Source organism: Eschscholzia californica, unplaced genomic scaffold (assembly GCF_041429995.1).
Source record: "Eschscholzia californica isolate CP2 unplaced genomic scaffold, dmEscCali1.0.p SCAF_2, whole genome shotgun sequence".
In the NCBI taxonomy this organism is placed as follows: Eukaryota; Viridiplantae; Streptophyta; class Magnoliopsida; order Ranunculales; family Papaveraceae; genus Eschscholzia; species Eschscholzia californica.
In genome coordinates, this window is record NW_028238309.1 from 1107428 (window position 1) to 1121143 (window position 13716).

At 38.5% G+C, this 13716-nt stretch overlaps 2 protein-coding genes and 1 pseudogene across 3 annotated transcripts; all 3 read left to right on the plus strand.

The window, feature by feature from the left end:
* Positions 1-500: 500 nt before the first annotated feature.
* On the plus strand, positions 501-4187 carry LOC147555031 (sugar transporter ERD6-like 7). The gene is made up of 16 exons (XM_086660396.1): positions 501-1017; positions 1115-1177; positions 1258-1347; positions 1436-1495; positions 1592-1723; positions 1815-1890; positions 1980-2044; positions 2125-2217; positions 2302-2382; positions 2475-2559; positions 2645-2688; positions 2798-2860; positions 3214-3327; positions 3426-3485; positions 3583-3697; positions 3821-4187. Exons 1-16 carry the CDS (start codon positions 823-825, stop codon positions 3937-3939), a joined length of 1455 nt encoding a protein of 484 aa, XP_086516522.1. The 5' UTR covers positions 501-822; the 3' UTR covers positions 3940-4187.
* A 350-nt stretch (positions 4188-4537) lies between these two features.
* LOC147555032 (protein DMP2 pseudogene) lies at positions 4538-5232 on the plus strand (annotated as a pseudogene). The gene has a single exon (XR_015234425.1). The product of XR_015234425.1 is annotated as a protein DMP2 pseudogene (transcript).
* A 7430-nt stretch (positions 5233-12662) lies between these two features.
* Positions 12663-13599, plus strand: LOC147555033 (uncharacterized). Its single transcript, XM_086663882.1, has one exon. The coding sequence runs from the start codon at positions 12710-12712 to the stop codon at positions 13487-13489; it is 780 nt and encodes a 259-aa protein (XP_086520008.1). The 5' UTR covers positions 12663-12709; the 3' UTR covers positions 13490-13599.
* Positions 13600-13716: the final 117 nt, after the last annotated feature.

The window sequence follows — 13716 nt, forward strand, 5'->3', positions numbered from 1 at the left end:
GTGGGGAAAGAATGGGATGGAGCAAGACGTCTTGTAACACCCCAAGGCATAGCAGTTATCGATATTGTCTTTGTGTTTGATACCAGAGGCCCAAGTCCAATCGGCACGGGGTTTGTTCTTGGCAAACTCTCCACAAGCCCATTCAGAAGGCCTTGAGACTTACTAAGCTTCATCACATACATAACTCAGGCTCTGGACACTCTTTTGAAGTGATGTGATGCAGGACAATCACACCTCTCCACAGGAACTCCGTTAAACGACATCAAGGGCTTCTGCTCCTGGCTACTAGAACATGAACAACCTAGATATCTGCATATCTTGGGCTCGAAATACAAGTTTGGTTACACCATATATAGTTAGTCTATTGTACTTGCTTATCTAATAAAACCAAAACAAGAAAATGGTGAATTCAGATTAAGTCGAAACATAACAGACACACTACATGTGCATATATGGCAAATCTTTCTTAATGAACAAGAAGTTTAGTTATGTCAGATGCTAGATTACAAAAGAACATTTTATACTATAGATCTGCAGTCTTATGAACACGATCCCATGTTCGATTCCTCTCTCTAAGTCGCATAAAATGCATAGCTTAACAACAAAAATCCGAATACTATGGAACAAATTGTATCAGTCAGAGAGTTTAGTTATTCATATAGACTAGTATTAGAGTTATTAAATTACTCATGACAGCTACTTGCTCCTCAGACGCCTCCTTATATAAGGAAACCAAATGGAAGAGTGAAGAGAAGGAGACAATATCCTCTTCCATCTATCCATTAATCTCTTTTCGTTTGATAAAAAACTTGATAGTTAAAAATGGCTATCAATGAAGAAGAGAACGGTAACGACAGGCGACATGCTGAGATAACAGAACCACTTATTGTGCAAAATGATATCTCACTTCATGAAGAAGAAGCTCAGTTGGAAAGTAAGAATGGGGGAGGTTCTCTATTTATGGTTTTGCTTAGTACTCTAGTTGCAGTTTGTGGGTCTTTCGAATTCGGAACTTGTGTAAGCAGCATATCACTAAACCAAATCTTACAATTTTTTCACATTTTCCTTCTCTGAGTTTTGAGTCTGATTCCTTTATATTGATGTCGATTTGTAGGTTGGATTTTCAGCTCCTACCCAGTCTGAAATCACAGACGATCTCGGGTTGTCTTTATCAGAGGTTTATCTCCGACCTTATTTATACTATTTTTAAGTTTTACTATCCTTTTAATGGATTCAGTCTTTGGAATAACTTTTCAGTATTCCGTATTCGGTTCAATCCTGACAATTGGTGGCATGGTGGGGGCGGTAACGAGTGGTCGAATTTCAGATCACATCGGACGTAAAGGGGTAACAAATCTAAATAATATACAACAAATTTAAGCCGTTAGCTTATATGGCTTTTTTGTCTTCTGAACTCTTGTCATGAATTCGACAGGCAATGAGGTTGTCGTCAGTTTTCTGTGTTACTGGATGGCTTGCAGTCTACTTTTCGAAGGTTTTCATCATCTTTACTCACATATAATATAAAAGTTCGGGTTAATATATTCATGAACTCATATCGATAATCATATTTAGTCATTCGAAATTGTAGGGTGTTATTTTACTTGACAGTGGGAGATTGTGCATGGGATATGGAATTGGAATCTTATCTTATGTTGTGCCTGTTTTCATAGCTGAAATCGCACCGAAAAATCTTAGAGGAGGACTTGCTACACTTCATCAAGTACAAATAAGCATTCTAAACAAGACCCTACACTTTTTGTCTATTAAAACATAGAAACGTTCATACTTACGGATCTTTACTTCTTTTGCAGCTTATGATCGTCCTTGGATTCTCGTTTACTTTTATCGTAGGAACAATTGTATCATGGAGAACTCTAGCACTAATTGGTAAGTTTCAAGTACTTCAAATACCAAATAGTAATCCAAATTTAGCATTTCCAAACCTAAAAGTAATGCATAGACGGATTTACGTGCAGGAATTCTCCCATGCTTTGTTCTACTTTTCGGGCTTTTTTTGATACCCGAGTCTCCTAGATGGCTAGTAAGCAACTAAATAACCTTCTTTCATCTAATAGATATATTATTCGAACATTCATGTTCTTATTTCGGACTTCTTTCTAGGCCAAGGTTGGGGAACGAAAGGAATTTGAAGTAGCACTACGAAAGCTTCGTGGCAAGAACGCTGATATTTCCGAAGAAACTTCCGATATACTAGTCAGTTTTTAACTCATTCCTCACTTGAAGCCTTAAACATATAACATAACTACCAACTTATTGCTATGTTATATTTCTTGATAGGACTATATACAAACTCTTGAACATCTCCCACAAGCCAAAATGCTAGACTTATTCGAAAAGAGATACTCGAGTTCTCTCATTGTGAGTCTTTTAACCAACTCTATCGACATCATCGACTAATACCTATGTTCATGCCTTGACCAATTGTTTCTATACTAATCTTTGATGAATAGGTTAGTGTTGGACTAATGGTGTGTCAACAATTTGGGGGTATATGTGGAGTTTGTTTTTATGTCAGCCATATTTTCGAATCGGCAGGCAAGAAACTTCATTTTCCTTTTCTTTTGAGATTTCTTAAATTATAATAATCGTTAACGAAATTCACTCGTTGTACAATCTTCAGGAGTTCCATCCAACCTCGGAACTATTATTTATGCGGTTATTCAGGTTTAGTCCCAACTCTCTTGATCATAGCAAATTCCATTTTCGGTCTCTAATTTGCAGAGAATAACAAGTATATATATATATATATATATTTGTGTGTGTGTGTATTCAGATACCAATAACAGGATTAGGAGCAATTTTAATGGATAGAGCTGGAAGAAAACCACTTCTACTTGTAAGTTTTCAAGTTGGGATATGAAATATCTGATTCTAGATCTGAAACGACTCGAGTCAGATTTAAAAATGTTTGTTTTTATTTGACTCATCTGAATGCCTAACTCGGGTTGATTTTGGTCCATCTGAGTCAAACACAAAACAAGTCTGCATTTTAAGAGCCCATTGACCGAAATAAACTGAAATGACTATTGAGTTTCTGACCAAAACAAGTCAGAGGTAGACCACTCAAATTCAAACTCACGCGAGTCAGATTCAGTAAAATCGGAAAAGCAAATACCACTCAAGTCTCTTACTAGCTTACGATATTTCCTTTTTCCTTTCTTAACTTCACATCTCGATTTGTTATCTTAGGTTTCCGCTTCCGGGTTGTTTATTGGTTGCATTATACTTGCAACTTCTTTCTACATGAAGGTCAATGAATTTTCTCTTGAGTTGGTACCCGCACTCGCTCTCACCGGCATGATGGTTAGTGAAAAAGTCATAAACACAAATCTCTTTATTGAATTCTTTTCAGCTATCGATAAAGTTTTGATATATTAACGTCTCTTTTGTTTCGTTACCAGATATACGTTGGCGCCTTCTCAGTAGGAATGGGTGCCGTTCCGTGGGTTATAATGTCTGAGGTAGCTTAGCTTATCTTTCCCAAGTACAAGTTTCTCATTGACATATGCTTCATTTGAACTACTTAGAGTCTCAAACGAAATCACTTTTTTTTTGTAGGTATTCCCGATAAACGTAAAGGGAACTGCAGGAAGTTTGGCGACTTTAGTGAATTGGTTTGGGTCATGGACACTGTCTTTTACTTTCAACTTCCTAATGAGTTGGAGTTCTTATGGTAAGGATCGAAAATTCATATCTATAGTACATAATGTCAAATGAAAAAGAGGTCTAACTCTTGAACTATGATTTTACTTTCTTCTTATGGACTCATTGATACTTAATGATATGTTGGTTTCAGGTACATTTTTACTCTTTGCTATGGTTAATGCCCTATCTATTGTTTTTATCACGAAGATAGTACCTGAAACGAAAGGTCGTACTTTAGAAGAAATTCAAGTTTCCATGAACAAATTGTAGAAGAAGAGAATGAAAAACACTATTCGCAATTTTGCTTATTCTTTTTGCGTATTTCCTTACATCTTCCAATGTCATAACTGATTACATCTTCGAATGTCATAACCGATATTGTACGTATAAGCAGATCTAGAGTTAGGTGAGAGTAGATGTGATGGATGATCTCGGAATCGTTTACCTATTGAAATGAGCTAACCATTTGAAAATCGAACTCTATAGTTCAATTGGAAGGAGCTTACCATAGATAAAAACATCTACGAAATACGAGTAAAATTAGGCTATTAGCTATCACTTGTGATATGACTTTCACCCATTTATGTATATACACCTAACTTCCAAGAAACATCAAGAACCTTAATTTAGAAATATAACAAGATTCACATCTTCCATGTTTAAAAGTAAAACCTAATTGATCTAACCATTTCCTCTTTACCCATCTTTTTTGCTTACAAGTAAATCCTTCTTCACCGTATTTCATCAATATCCTTCCATTTAAACTAATACCTAAAAAAGTCTTACCGAAAAGTTGATTAAAATCTAGTAAAAAATAATCATAAAATACATATTAAATCCTTCAAGAACAATAAAATTAAATAAGTTCATCTTCTTCATAAGATAAACCAAGAAGTCGAAAGAGATATGGTTTTTAAAAGAGTAGGTAATCTTATCAAGCTTCTTCCTACTGGAACTGTTTTCTTATTTCAGTTCCTTAATCCAGTTTTAACCAACAATGGAAAATGTCACACCATTAACAAATACATGGCTGGTTTTCTTGTTGCTATTTGTGGATTTTCGTGTGGTTTTTCGTCATTTACAGATAGTTATATCGGTCAAGACGGTCAAACTTATTACGGAGTTGCAACTATAAACGGACTTTGGACTTTGTCTGGATTCAACGATAATGTATCGGCTCATAAACTTCGGATAGGCGACGTGGTTCATGCTCTATTGACATTACTAGTTTTCGGTGTCGTTATTTTGTTGGACCCTAACACGATAAAATGTTTCTATCCTTCTTTCGAATCAACACAACAAAATTTGTTAATGGTATTGCCTCCACTTGTTGGTTCATTCGCTACTTCAGTATTCGCTATGTTCCCTAACAAGCGCCATGGGATCGGGTATCCTTCAACTCAAACCTCATTGAGGTAATCACATACATGGTGCTCGAGATGAAATATGCGGTTGATATACTATTGAATTACACGAAAATATGTATAGAATTGCCATGTTATTGAAAATTTAGAGAAATTTATTCCGAAGATAAAAAGTAATAAAATGTATTGTTCATACTTATTTTCTTATGAAATGCCCTTCTCGTAAGACTAGAGAAACCAAATATATTAGGAAATATCGCAGATTAAATTATCTTGCCCTAAAGTTGTGGGTTTAGAAATGCCCTACACCATTTAGAAAGAAGAAGAGGAAGCTTCCTAAATCACAACCTAATGGACCACAAGATATCAATCAATTTCTAACTTTACATTTTATCCTTTAGGAATCTAAATGTCATTAGTTTTATGGTGATAGCATATGAATGGTTGCCATTAAAAGGAAAAGACATAGACATAATGTGCCATTATTTCATTAAATGTGACTAGACACATATAAACATACGTACTTGTGCCCACTTTTCTTACCACCATAGTCTCTTACAACTTACAACAAATGGTCCCATCATATGTCCTTGGGCATAATTCAATTCACTTTCATGTGAGCTTCCAAATTGACTTTAATGTCAATCCATTCTTTAAGATTAATCATCACTTTTGGGTTTTAATGTTCACTTTTTTATACAAGTTTCCAAATTGTGTGATGGGAATGCATTGATGCAGTAATATACTAATATCAACATCAACCAAGTTGACAGTTTGAAGATATTGTTGTAAGTACAGGTTCATAAAAATTGTGAGACGCCCAGACTTGACGTTTAGACAATTTTATTGCGCCAATAGGTTCATATAAAGCTGAAAATTTGATAAATCTATCAACATAAAGTGCTTTATGTTTGATCGACTTATCAACCCGAATATAATAAGTTGTTAGTCCAAAACATTCTAAGTTTTGATCTAATTTGATGAAGATTTTTAGACAATATGCAGACTTTACTTATATATTAACTATATAGTGCTTTAGGCCAGTAGTTAGCCAGGACTCAGCAGTTTGTAGAAGGATTTAAATTCGGAAGTGATTGTGTTTGTTGTTATACCAATGTCATTTTAATGAGTATGGTAGTCAATATAAAAAAACTGTATCATATTGAATTATGAATGTTTAAGATAGGTAGCTATAGGTTTTGAAAATGATAAAAGATGCTACAATAATAGTCAAACTCCAGATTCTAATAGAAATCATTTGTGTAGTTAAAAAATTCATCAAGAAAAAGGAGAGCTGATTCGAAAATAAAGACTAAATATTCTATGTAGATCTGGACTCTGGAGTAAGCTTTGACTTGTAGCCTCTCTTAGCTATGCTCGTAAGTTCTAGCATAAATGTTACCATGTCAATGGGAACAAATAAGTAGGCCTATTCATGACATTGGTCCTAATAATGTTGGTGTCTATGAAGATAAAGATTCAGTTATCTTTGGACCAGGACTACTCACATGTTAGATTTACTAACTTCCCCACAAATTTTTATTTATCACATGTTTACTCCCTCTTCCCATGTGACAGGAGACCAGAAAAACAGCTAGAAAAATTTGAAAGGACAACAAAGGAGTTTTGTTACTGAAAAATACCAATTTACTACCTTACTTTTTTTTTTGTTGTTTCCTCTAAGGAACAAAGATACAAAAAAAAATGTTAGAAAGTCACAATTTTTTTTTTCATATGATAGGAGTGGATGAGGCGAAGCGAAAAACATATAATTTCTTCATGATTTAGATTGAGAGATTGCAAAAAAAGAGACTGACCACAGAACAAAGGAGATGTGGCCGACTTTCATTGGCCTGGTCAACATTAGCCTGTGGTCGACTCTTTTTTCAACCTGTTAAACATTATGGCCTGGTACGTAACTTTATCCCTCCAATGGTGATAGTCCCACATCGCAGGCTCAAGATCACAGGTACATGATTTGTTCTTGACGAAGGCTCCACGAGCGTGATAAAACGCTTCGCCACTTACTAAGCTTGAGCTTTCACCTATAGCCTAGGCTTTGCACACTCTCGTGAAGAATGTGAGACTATCACAATCTCTCACCTACAATGCAAAGTCATCCTTGACTCTTATACTATTTGTTATGCCCTAAGTCTTAGCCGCTAACGATATTGTCCCTGCTTTTGACACCCCAGACCCAAGCTCCCAGGTACGGGGTTTTGTTCTTGGAGGATTTTTGGGTGCGCTCCTGGAGCCTTAGCCAAGAAAAGAATCTCCTACCTGTCCCATGCATCTAAAACTCTCTCTCTTACTCTCTCTAACACACTCTCTATATCTAAAACTCTCTCTACCTGTAAGAGGCAGTTTCTAAGAATTGAAGAGGAGGTTTAAGAGGCAGCAATAGGCAGTTTCCAAATTGAGATGGTTTCCAATTTTTTGGCTCAATAGGCAGTTTCCAATTTTTTGGCTTATAATATATATAAATAGGGGTTGAGTGCTTTGTAATCAACACACCAACACAAGCAACAACAACTCTTCTTTAGAGAGCTAGAGAGAGAGAGCAAGTCAGAGAGATTTTGTTCATAGTTTTGAGCGGTGTTTAATTTCTCGGTCGTCGAAGATTTAGTATAGAAGGTTAATTCTATACGGTACCATCTTGGGACGAACTTGCGGGTTGTGTTAGTCGTCTTCATCTATCCTTCAATAAAGATTTCTTGTTCGCCCGAGGACGTAGGCTTTAAAGCCGAACCTCGTTAAATTTTGTTCGCATATTTGATTTTGACTTAGCTTTTCGATTAATCTTCATAATCGGATCGATTTCTAGGATAGGTTCGAGCTTCCGCGACTTTCAGTTATAACAATTGGTACCAGAGCCTTGTTGAGATTGAACGAAGAGAAGATGGGATCGAGAAGTGGTACGGTCAAATCAGGGAAATATGAGATAGAGAAGTTCAATGGGAAAAACGATTTTTCTTATTGGCGGTTGCAGATGAAAAATCTGTTAATCTCGCAGAAATTACATAAGACGTTGACGGGAAAGAAACCAGGAGATATGTCAGATGAGGATTGGGAGGAGTTAGATCTCGAAGCACGGGCAACCATTATGTTGTGTCTTGAGAGGGACGTGGCGTTCCTAGTAGACGGAGAAACAACGGCGGCGAGTGTGTGGTTAAAGCTAGAAAGCAACTTCATGACGAAAACTTTAACGAATCGGGTCTACTTAAAATCCAAATTATTCACATGTAGAATGGAAGAGGGTTCTTCTATTCAGGAATATGTGAATAGGTTTGATAGGATTATCTCAGATTTGAAGGATATTGATGTTAAGGTTGAGGATGAGGACCAAGCCCTCATATTGTTACTTTCATTACCTAAATCCTATGAGAACCTTGTTCAAACTTTGATGCTTGTTGGTGATAGTCTAACCATGGAAGAGACGAGAAATTCGCTATTAGCGGATGACCTTCGTAAGGTTGCTACTAGCAGTATGGCGTCGGGTGGAGTAGACAAGGAACAAGCACAAGGGTTGTTTGTAACGAGGGGGAGGAGTAATGAAAGGGGAAAGGGAAAGGGCGGGAAATCTAAATCCAAATCTAGAGGCTCTTTCAAGAAAACGTGCTTTAGTTGTGGTGAGTTTGGCCACTTTAAAGCGGCTTGTCCAAAGAGAAAGTTGAAGCAAAAGAACGAAGGCTACAAGGAGAAACAAGAGATGCAAGAGGCGGGATATGTGTCAGAAGAAGCGGACGAATGTTTCTCGGTGACAGAGGTGTCTGAGAAGATCTTCGATAAGTGGATGCTTGATTCAGGGGCGTCACACCATATGTGTCCAAATAGGGAGTGGTTTACTACCTATAGGAGTATAGATGGTGGTACAGTTATACTGGGTGATGATAGTATACGTAAAACTGTGGGACTCGGAACAATACGGATCAAGATGCACGATGGAGTGGTGAGAACATTGACGGACGTAAGACACATACCCGATTTGCGGAAAAATCTAATTTCCCTTGGTGTGTTGGAGCGGAACGGCTGTAAGATAATTATAGAGAATGGCTCCATAAAAGTCGTTAAGGGTTCTTTGGTGGTAATGAGAGGTACTCGTTACGGTAATTTATACAAACTTTTGGGGACAACAATTACGGGAGATGTACCAGTAGGAATCAGTGGAAGGGATCCAACGGCTAGTACGAGGCTTTGGCATATGCGCCTTGGGCATATGTCAGAAAAGGGTCTATCTTTGATGTGCGGGAAAGACTTGTTGAAGGACATGAAGAAGCCTTGCATGGAGTTTTGTGAGCATTGTGTGTTCGGGAAGGCACACAGGGTGACGTTCTCTACAAGCAAGCACAGGAGCAAAGAGGTGTTAGACTACGTACACACCGATGTCTGGGGACCGGCAAAGTTACCTTCCAAGGGTGGTTCCAGGTATTTTGTTACATTCGTTGATGATCATTCGAGATTTGTCTGGCTTTATTTTCTGAAGCATAAGAATGAGGTATTCAACACATTCCTGGTGTGGAAAGCAATGGTTGAGAACAAAACTGGTCGAAAGCTGAAGACGTTAAGGTCGGATAATGGGACCGAGTACACGGATGGGGCATTCAAGGAGTTTTGTAATCAGGAAGGCATTGTGAGGCACTGGACAGTAGTAAACACACCTCAGCAGAATGGAGTCGCAGAGAGATTGAACCGTACACTACTTGAGAAGGCTAGATGTATGCGCTCCAATTCGGGATTAGGCGTAGAATGGTGGGCAGAATCTGTTGCTACAGCTTGTTATATTGTGAACAGGTCTCCACATTCTTCTTTAGATGGCGGCATACCTTATGAGGTGTGGTCAGGTGAACATGCAGATTACGGGAGACTTAAGGTTTTCGGTTGTACGGCCTATTACCATGTTAAAGGTAACAAACTTGACAATAGAGCAAAGAAGGCAATTTTCTTAGGATATGCTACAGGAGTCAAGGGTTATCGGTTATGGTGTACGGAAGACAAGAAGTTTGTAATCAGCAGAGATGTGGTGTTTGATGAGTCATCTATTGTAGCTATGGCGAAAGCTACGGTGCCTAGTTGTGGTGATGTTGGGTCTACTAAAGCTCAAGTAGTGGAAGTAGAAGCCGAAGACCAACGGGTTTCTAGGAATCATGATCAGGTGGAGCATCAGGATAATACTCAGGATGAGGAAATTGATGAACCCGATCATGAGGAGGTTCAAGGGGAAGGTACACAAGTTTTACAGCAACAACAGCAGGATGTTTCGGTACACACTAGGCCGAAACGGTTATATAAGCCGGTACAGAGGTTAGGGTCAGACAAACCTCTTAGGCATTACGGGCAGGCAAATGTGGTTGAATATGCACTCTCGGTGGAAGACGACGAGCCGGTCACCTTCAAACAAGCTATCGCCGCGGCAGAAAGGGAGAGTTGGTTGGTTGCTATGCAAGAAGAGATGGAGTCTCTTCACAAGAACCAGACATGGGAGGTTGTCCCATTGCCCGAAGGTAAGTCTGTTATTGGTTGTAAATGGGTGTACAAGAAGAAAGAGGATTCTTCCGAAATCAAGGGTACAAGGTATAAGGCAAGACTAGTGGCCAAGGGTTATGCACAGAAAGAAGGGGTCGACTACAATGAGATTTTCTCACCAGTCGTGAAACATACTTCTATTCGGGTGCTATTGAGTATTGTTGCTCATAGTGATCTTGAGCTGGAACAACTCGATGTTAAAACCGCCTTCTTGCACGGAGATTTGGAAGAAGAAATTTATATGGCTCAACCTGAGGGATACAAGGTTGAGGGTAAAGAAAATCAAGTATGTCGTTTGAGGAAATCTCTTTACGGATTAAAACAATCCCCTCGCCAATGGTACAAACGATTTGATTTTTTCATGCTAAAGCATGGTTTTCGCAGAAGTGACTATGATTGTTGTGTATACATCAAAAAGCTTCGCGAAGGTGACTTTATTTATCTCCTCTTGTATGTGGATGACATGCTTATTGCTTCTCGAAGCATGGTGGAGATAGATAAGTTGAAATCTCAACTCAGTCAAGAGTTTGAGATGAAAGACATGGGCGCTGCAAAGAAGATACTGGGAATGGAGATTAAGAGAGAGCGGTCAAGTAAGAAACTGTACTTGAATCAGAAAGGTTACATCGAACGAGTAGTTTCTCGATTCGGAATGCAGAATGCGAAGGCGGTGTCAACACCTTTGGCACCACACTTCAGGCTCTCGGGAAAACAATCTCCCACTACTACGGTGGAGAAGGATCAGTGTACGCTATGGTGTGTACTCGTCTAGATATTTCACAGGCGGTCAGTGTAGTTAGCAGGTTTATGGCAAACCCGGGGAAGACACATTGGGAAGCTGTGAAGTGGGCCTTGAGGTACTTAAAGGGTACCGTTGATACGGGTTTGTGCTTTGGTGGAGACACATGTCAGGTAAGCGGTTATGTTGACTCAGATTATGCTGGCGATCTAGATAGAAGACGATCTACTACTAGTTATGTATTTAGGGTACATGGTGCTCCAGTTAGTTGGCGATCGATGTTACAATCTACAGTTGCGTTATCTACTACGGAGGCCGAGTATATGGCTATGGCCGAGGGTGTGAAGGAAGCATTGTGGTTGTGGGGTCTTCTGGATGATCTAGGGATTAAGCAGGAGTGCGTGGATGTATGGTGTGATAGTCAAAGTGCAATCCACTTGGCGAAGAATCAGGTTCATCATGCTCGCACTAAGCATATCGATGTCAGGTATCACTTTGTACGAGATGTCATAGAGGAAGGTGATGTTTCTCTCATGAAGGTACACACAGATGAGAATCCCGCGGACATGTTGACTAAAGTGGTGACATGTAGCAAGTTTCAGCATTGCCTGGAATTGCTACAAATCGGCTCGTGTTAAGTTGCCCGAAAGGGCGTAATGGCGACAAGGTTTTCTTTATGTGAAGGGTTGGTAGAACTACGGTAGGCTTGATCCTGTAAAAGGGTACGTAGGCAGCCATGGTCATATGGCGCAGTCAGATGAAGTCACAAAAAGAAGATATATCTTACAAGGAGTATCCTGGTGTTCGTCCAAAATTTGAAGTATATCAAATTGTGTACGAGGTGGAGAATTGTAAGAGGCAGTTTCTAAGAATTGAAGAGGAGGTTTAAGAGGCAGCAATAGGCAGTTTCCAAATTGGGATGGTTTCCAATTTTTTGGCTCAATAGGCAGTTTCCAATTTTTTGGCTTATAATATATATAAATAGGGGTTGAGTGCTAAGTAATCAACACACCAACACAAGCAACAACAACTCTTCTTTAGAGAGCTAGAGAGAGAGAGCAAGTCAGAGAGATTTTGTTCATAGTTTTGAGCGGTGTTTAATTTCTCGGTCGTCGAAGATTTAGTATAGAAGGTTAATTCTATACGGTACCATCTTGGGACGAACTTGCGGGTTGTGTTAGTCGTCTTCATCTATCCTTCAATAAAGATTTCTTGTTCGCCCGAGGACGTAGGCTTTAAAGCCGAACCTCGTTAAATTTTGTTCGCATATTTGATTTTGACTTAGCTTTTCGATTAATCTTCATAATCGGATCGATTTCTAGGATAGGTTCGAGCTTCCGCGACTTTCAGTTATAACACTACCTTATATAAATCTTTCTTCTCACATTCTCTCCTTGGTGGTTGCTTACCAAAAATGCTGAGTTTCTGCAAGAGAAACTTGTTTAACCCTTCTTCTTCTTCTTCTTCTGAATATCATCATCACCCCAGAATTCGATTCCCCAACTTCAATTCTATGGATTCTGGATTAACCTTAATCATGGGCGATTATCCAAGACCCGAAAATGTCTTAGAATCATCTTCCCTTAAGAGGCCAATAACTAGTTCAAAAAGTAAGAAATTTAGTAATCCATCCAATGTGTTCTGTTCTTGTACAGAGAGTTTAGGGTTTGAAAGTTCTGATCAAATAATGGAAAAGGATTCTGGGGAAATTAGGTTATCAAGATCGAATGTTGAATCGAGATGGAGAATAAGATTAAGGGTTGATAGAATTAAGAGAAGAAATGAATTATTAAAGAAGAAAATGAAGAAAGATTTTCCACCTCCTCTGTCTTCAATGAATCAAAATGGAAAACCTAATTTCTTTCTAAAATCAGTTAGGAAAGAAGGAAGGTTAGAATTAAAAGAAGTTTGGATTAATCGTCCTGAGATTTTTCATGTTTCCCGCCAAGATGGACGGCTCAGATTGAATCTATTAGTCCCACATGAAATTCTTGAACAAGAAGAAGATGAAGAAGAAGAAGAAGAGAGTGATGAGAGTGAACAGAGTAATGTTAGAGAGATGAAGTTTTCATTTACAAGTAGTAGTGGAGAAGGATTCCGGCGGTGTCATGAACGGAGCCACCACCACAACTACCACCTGCAAATGTGGAACCGGCAAGAATTGACGACGAGGCCAATTGTTCATGTTCTTTGAATTCCAGCTCTGCTTTTTTTTTTTTTTTATGTCAAAATGCTAAATTTAGATTTTAAAAAATTCATGTTAAGTTATAAAAATGCTACAAAGTACAAAGAATTTTTACTTAATTTCGTACGATAATGGTCAGGGTCCAAGTTTAACTCAGATCTCAAATCTGACTCGATATCTAAATTGACTCAAGTCAACTTTCAGACAGTATTTCGGTCTTGGCCAACCGCTCGACA

Excerpts from the sequence above, each read along its gene's own strand:
- LOC147555031 (XM_086660396.1), top strand. The coding sequence starts at position 823 with ATGGCTATCAATGAAGAAGAGAACGGTAACGACAGGCGACATGCTGAG. Across the intron at positions 1,178-1,257 it reads TCGGGTTGTCTTTATCAGAG|TATTCCGTATTCGGTTCAAT; the intron begins GTTTATCTCCGA and ends ATAACTTTTCAG. Across the intron at positions 2,560-2,644 it reads CCATATTTTCGAATCGGCAG|GAGTTCCATCCAACCTCGGA; the intron begins GCAAGAAACTTC and ends TACAATCTTCAG.
- LOC147555033 (XM_086663882.1), top strand. The coding sequence starts at position 12,710 with ATGCTGAGTTTCTGCAAGAGAAACTTGTTTAACCCTTCTTCTTCTTCT.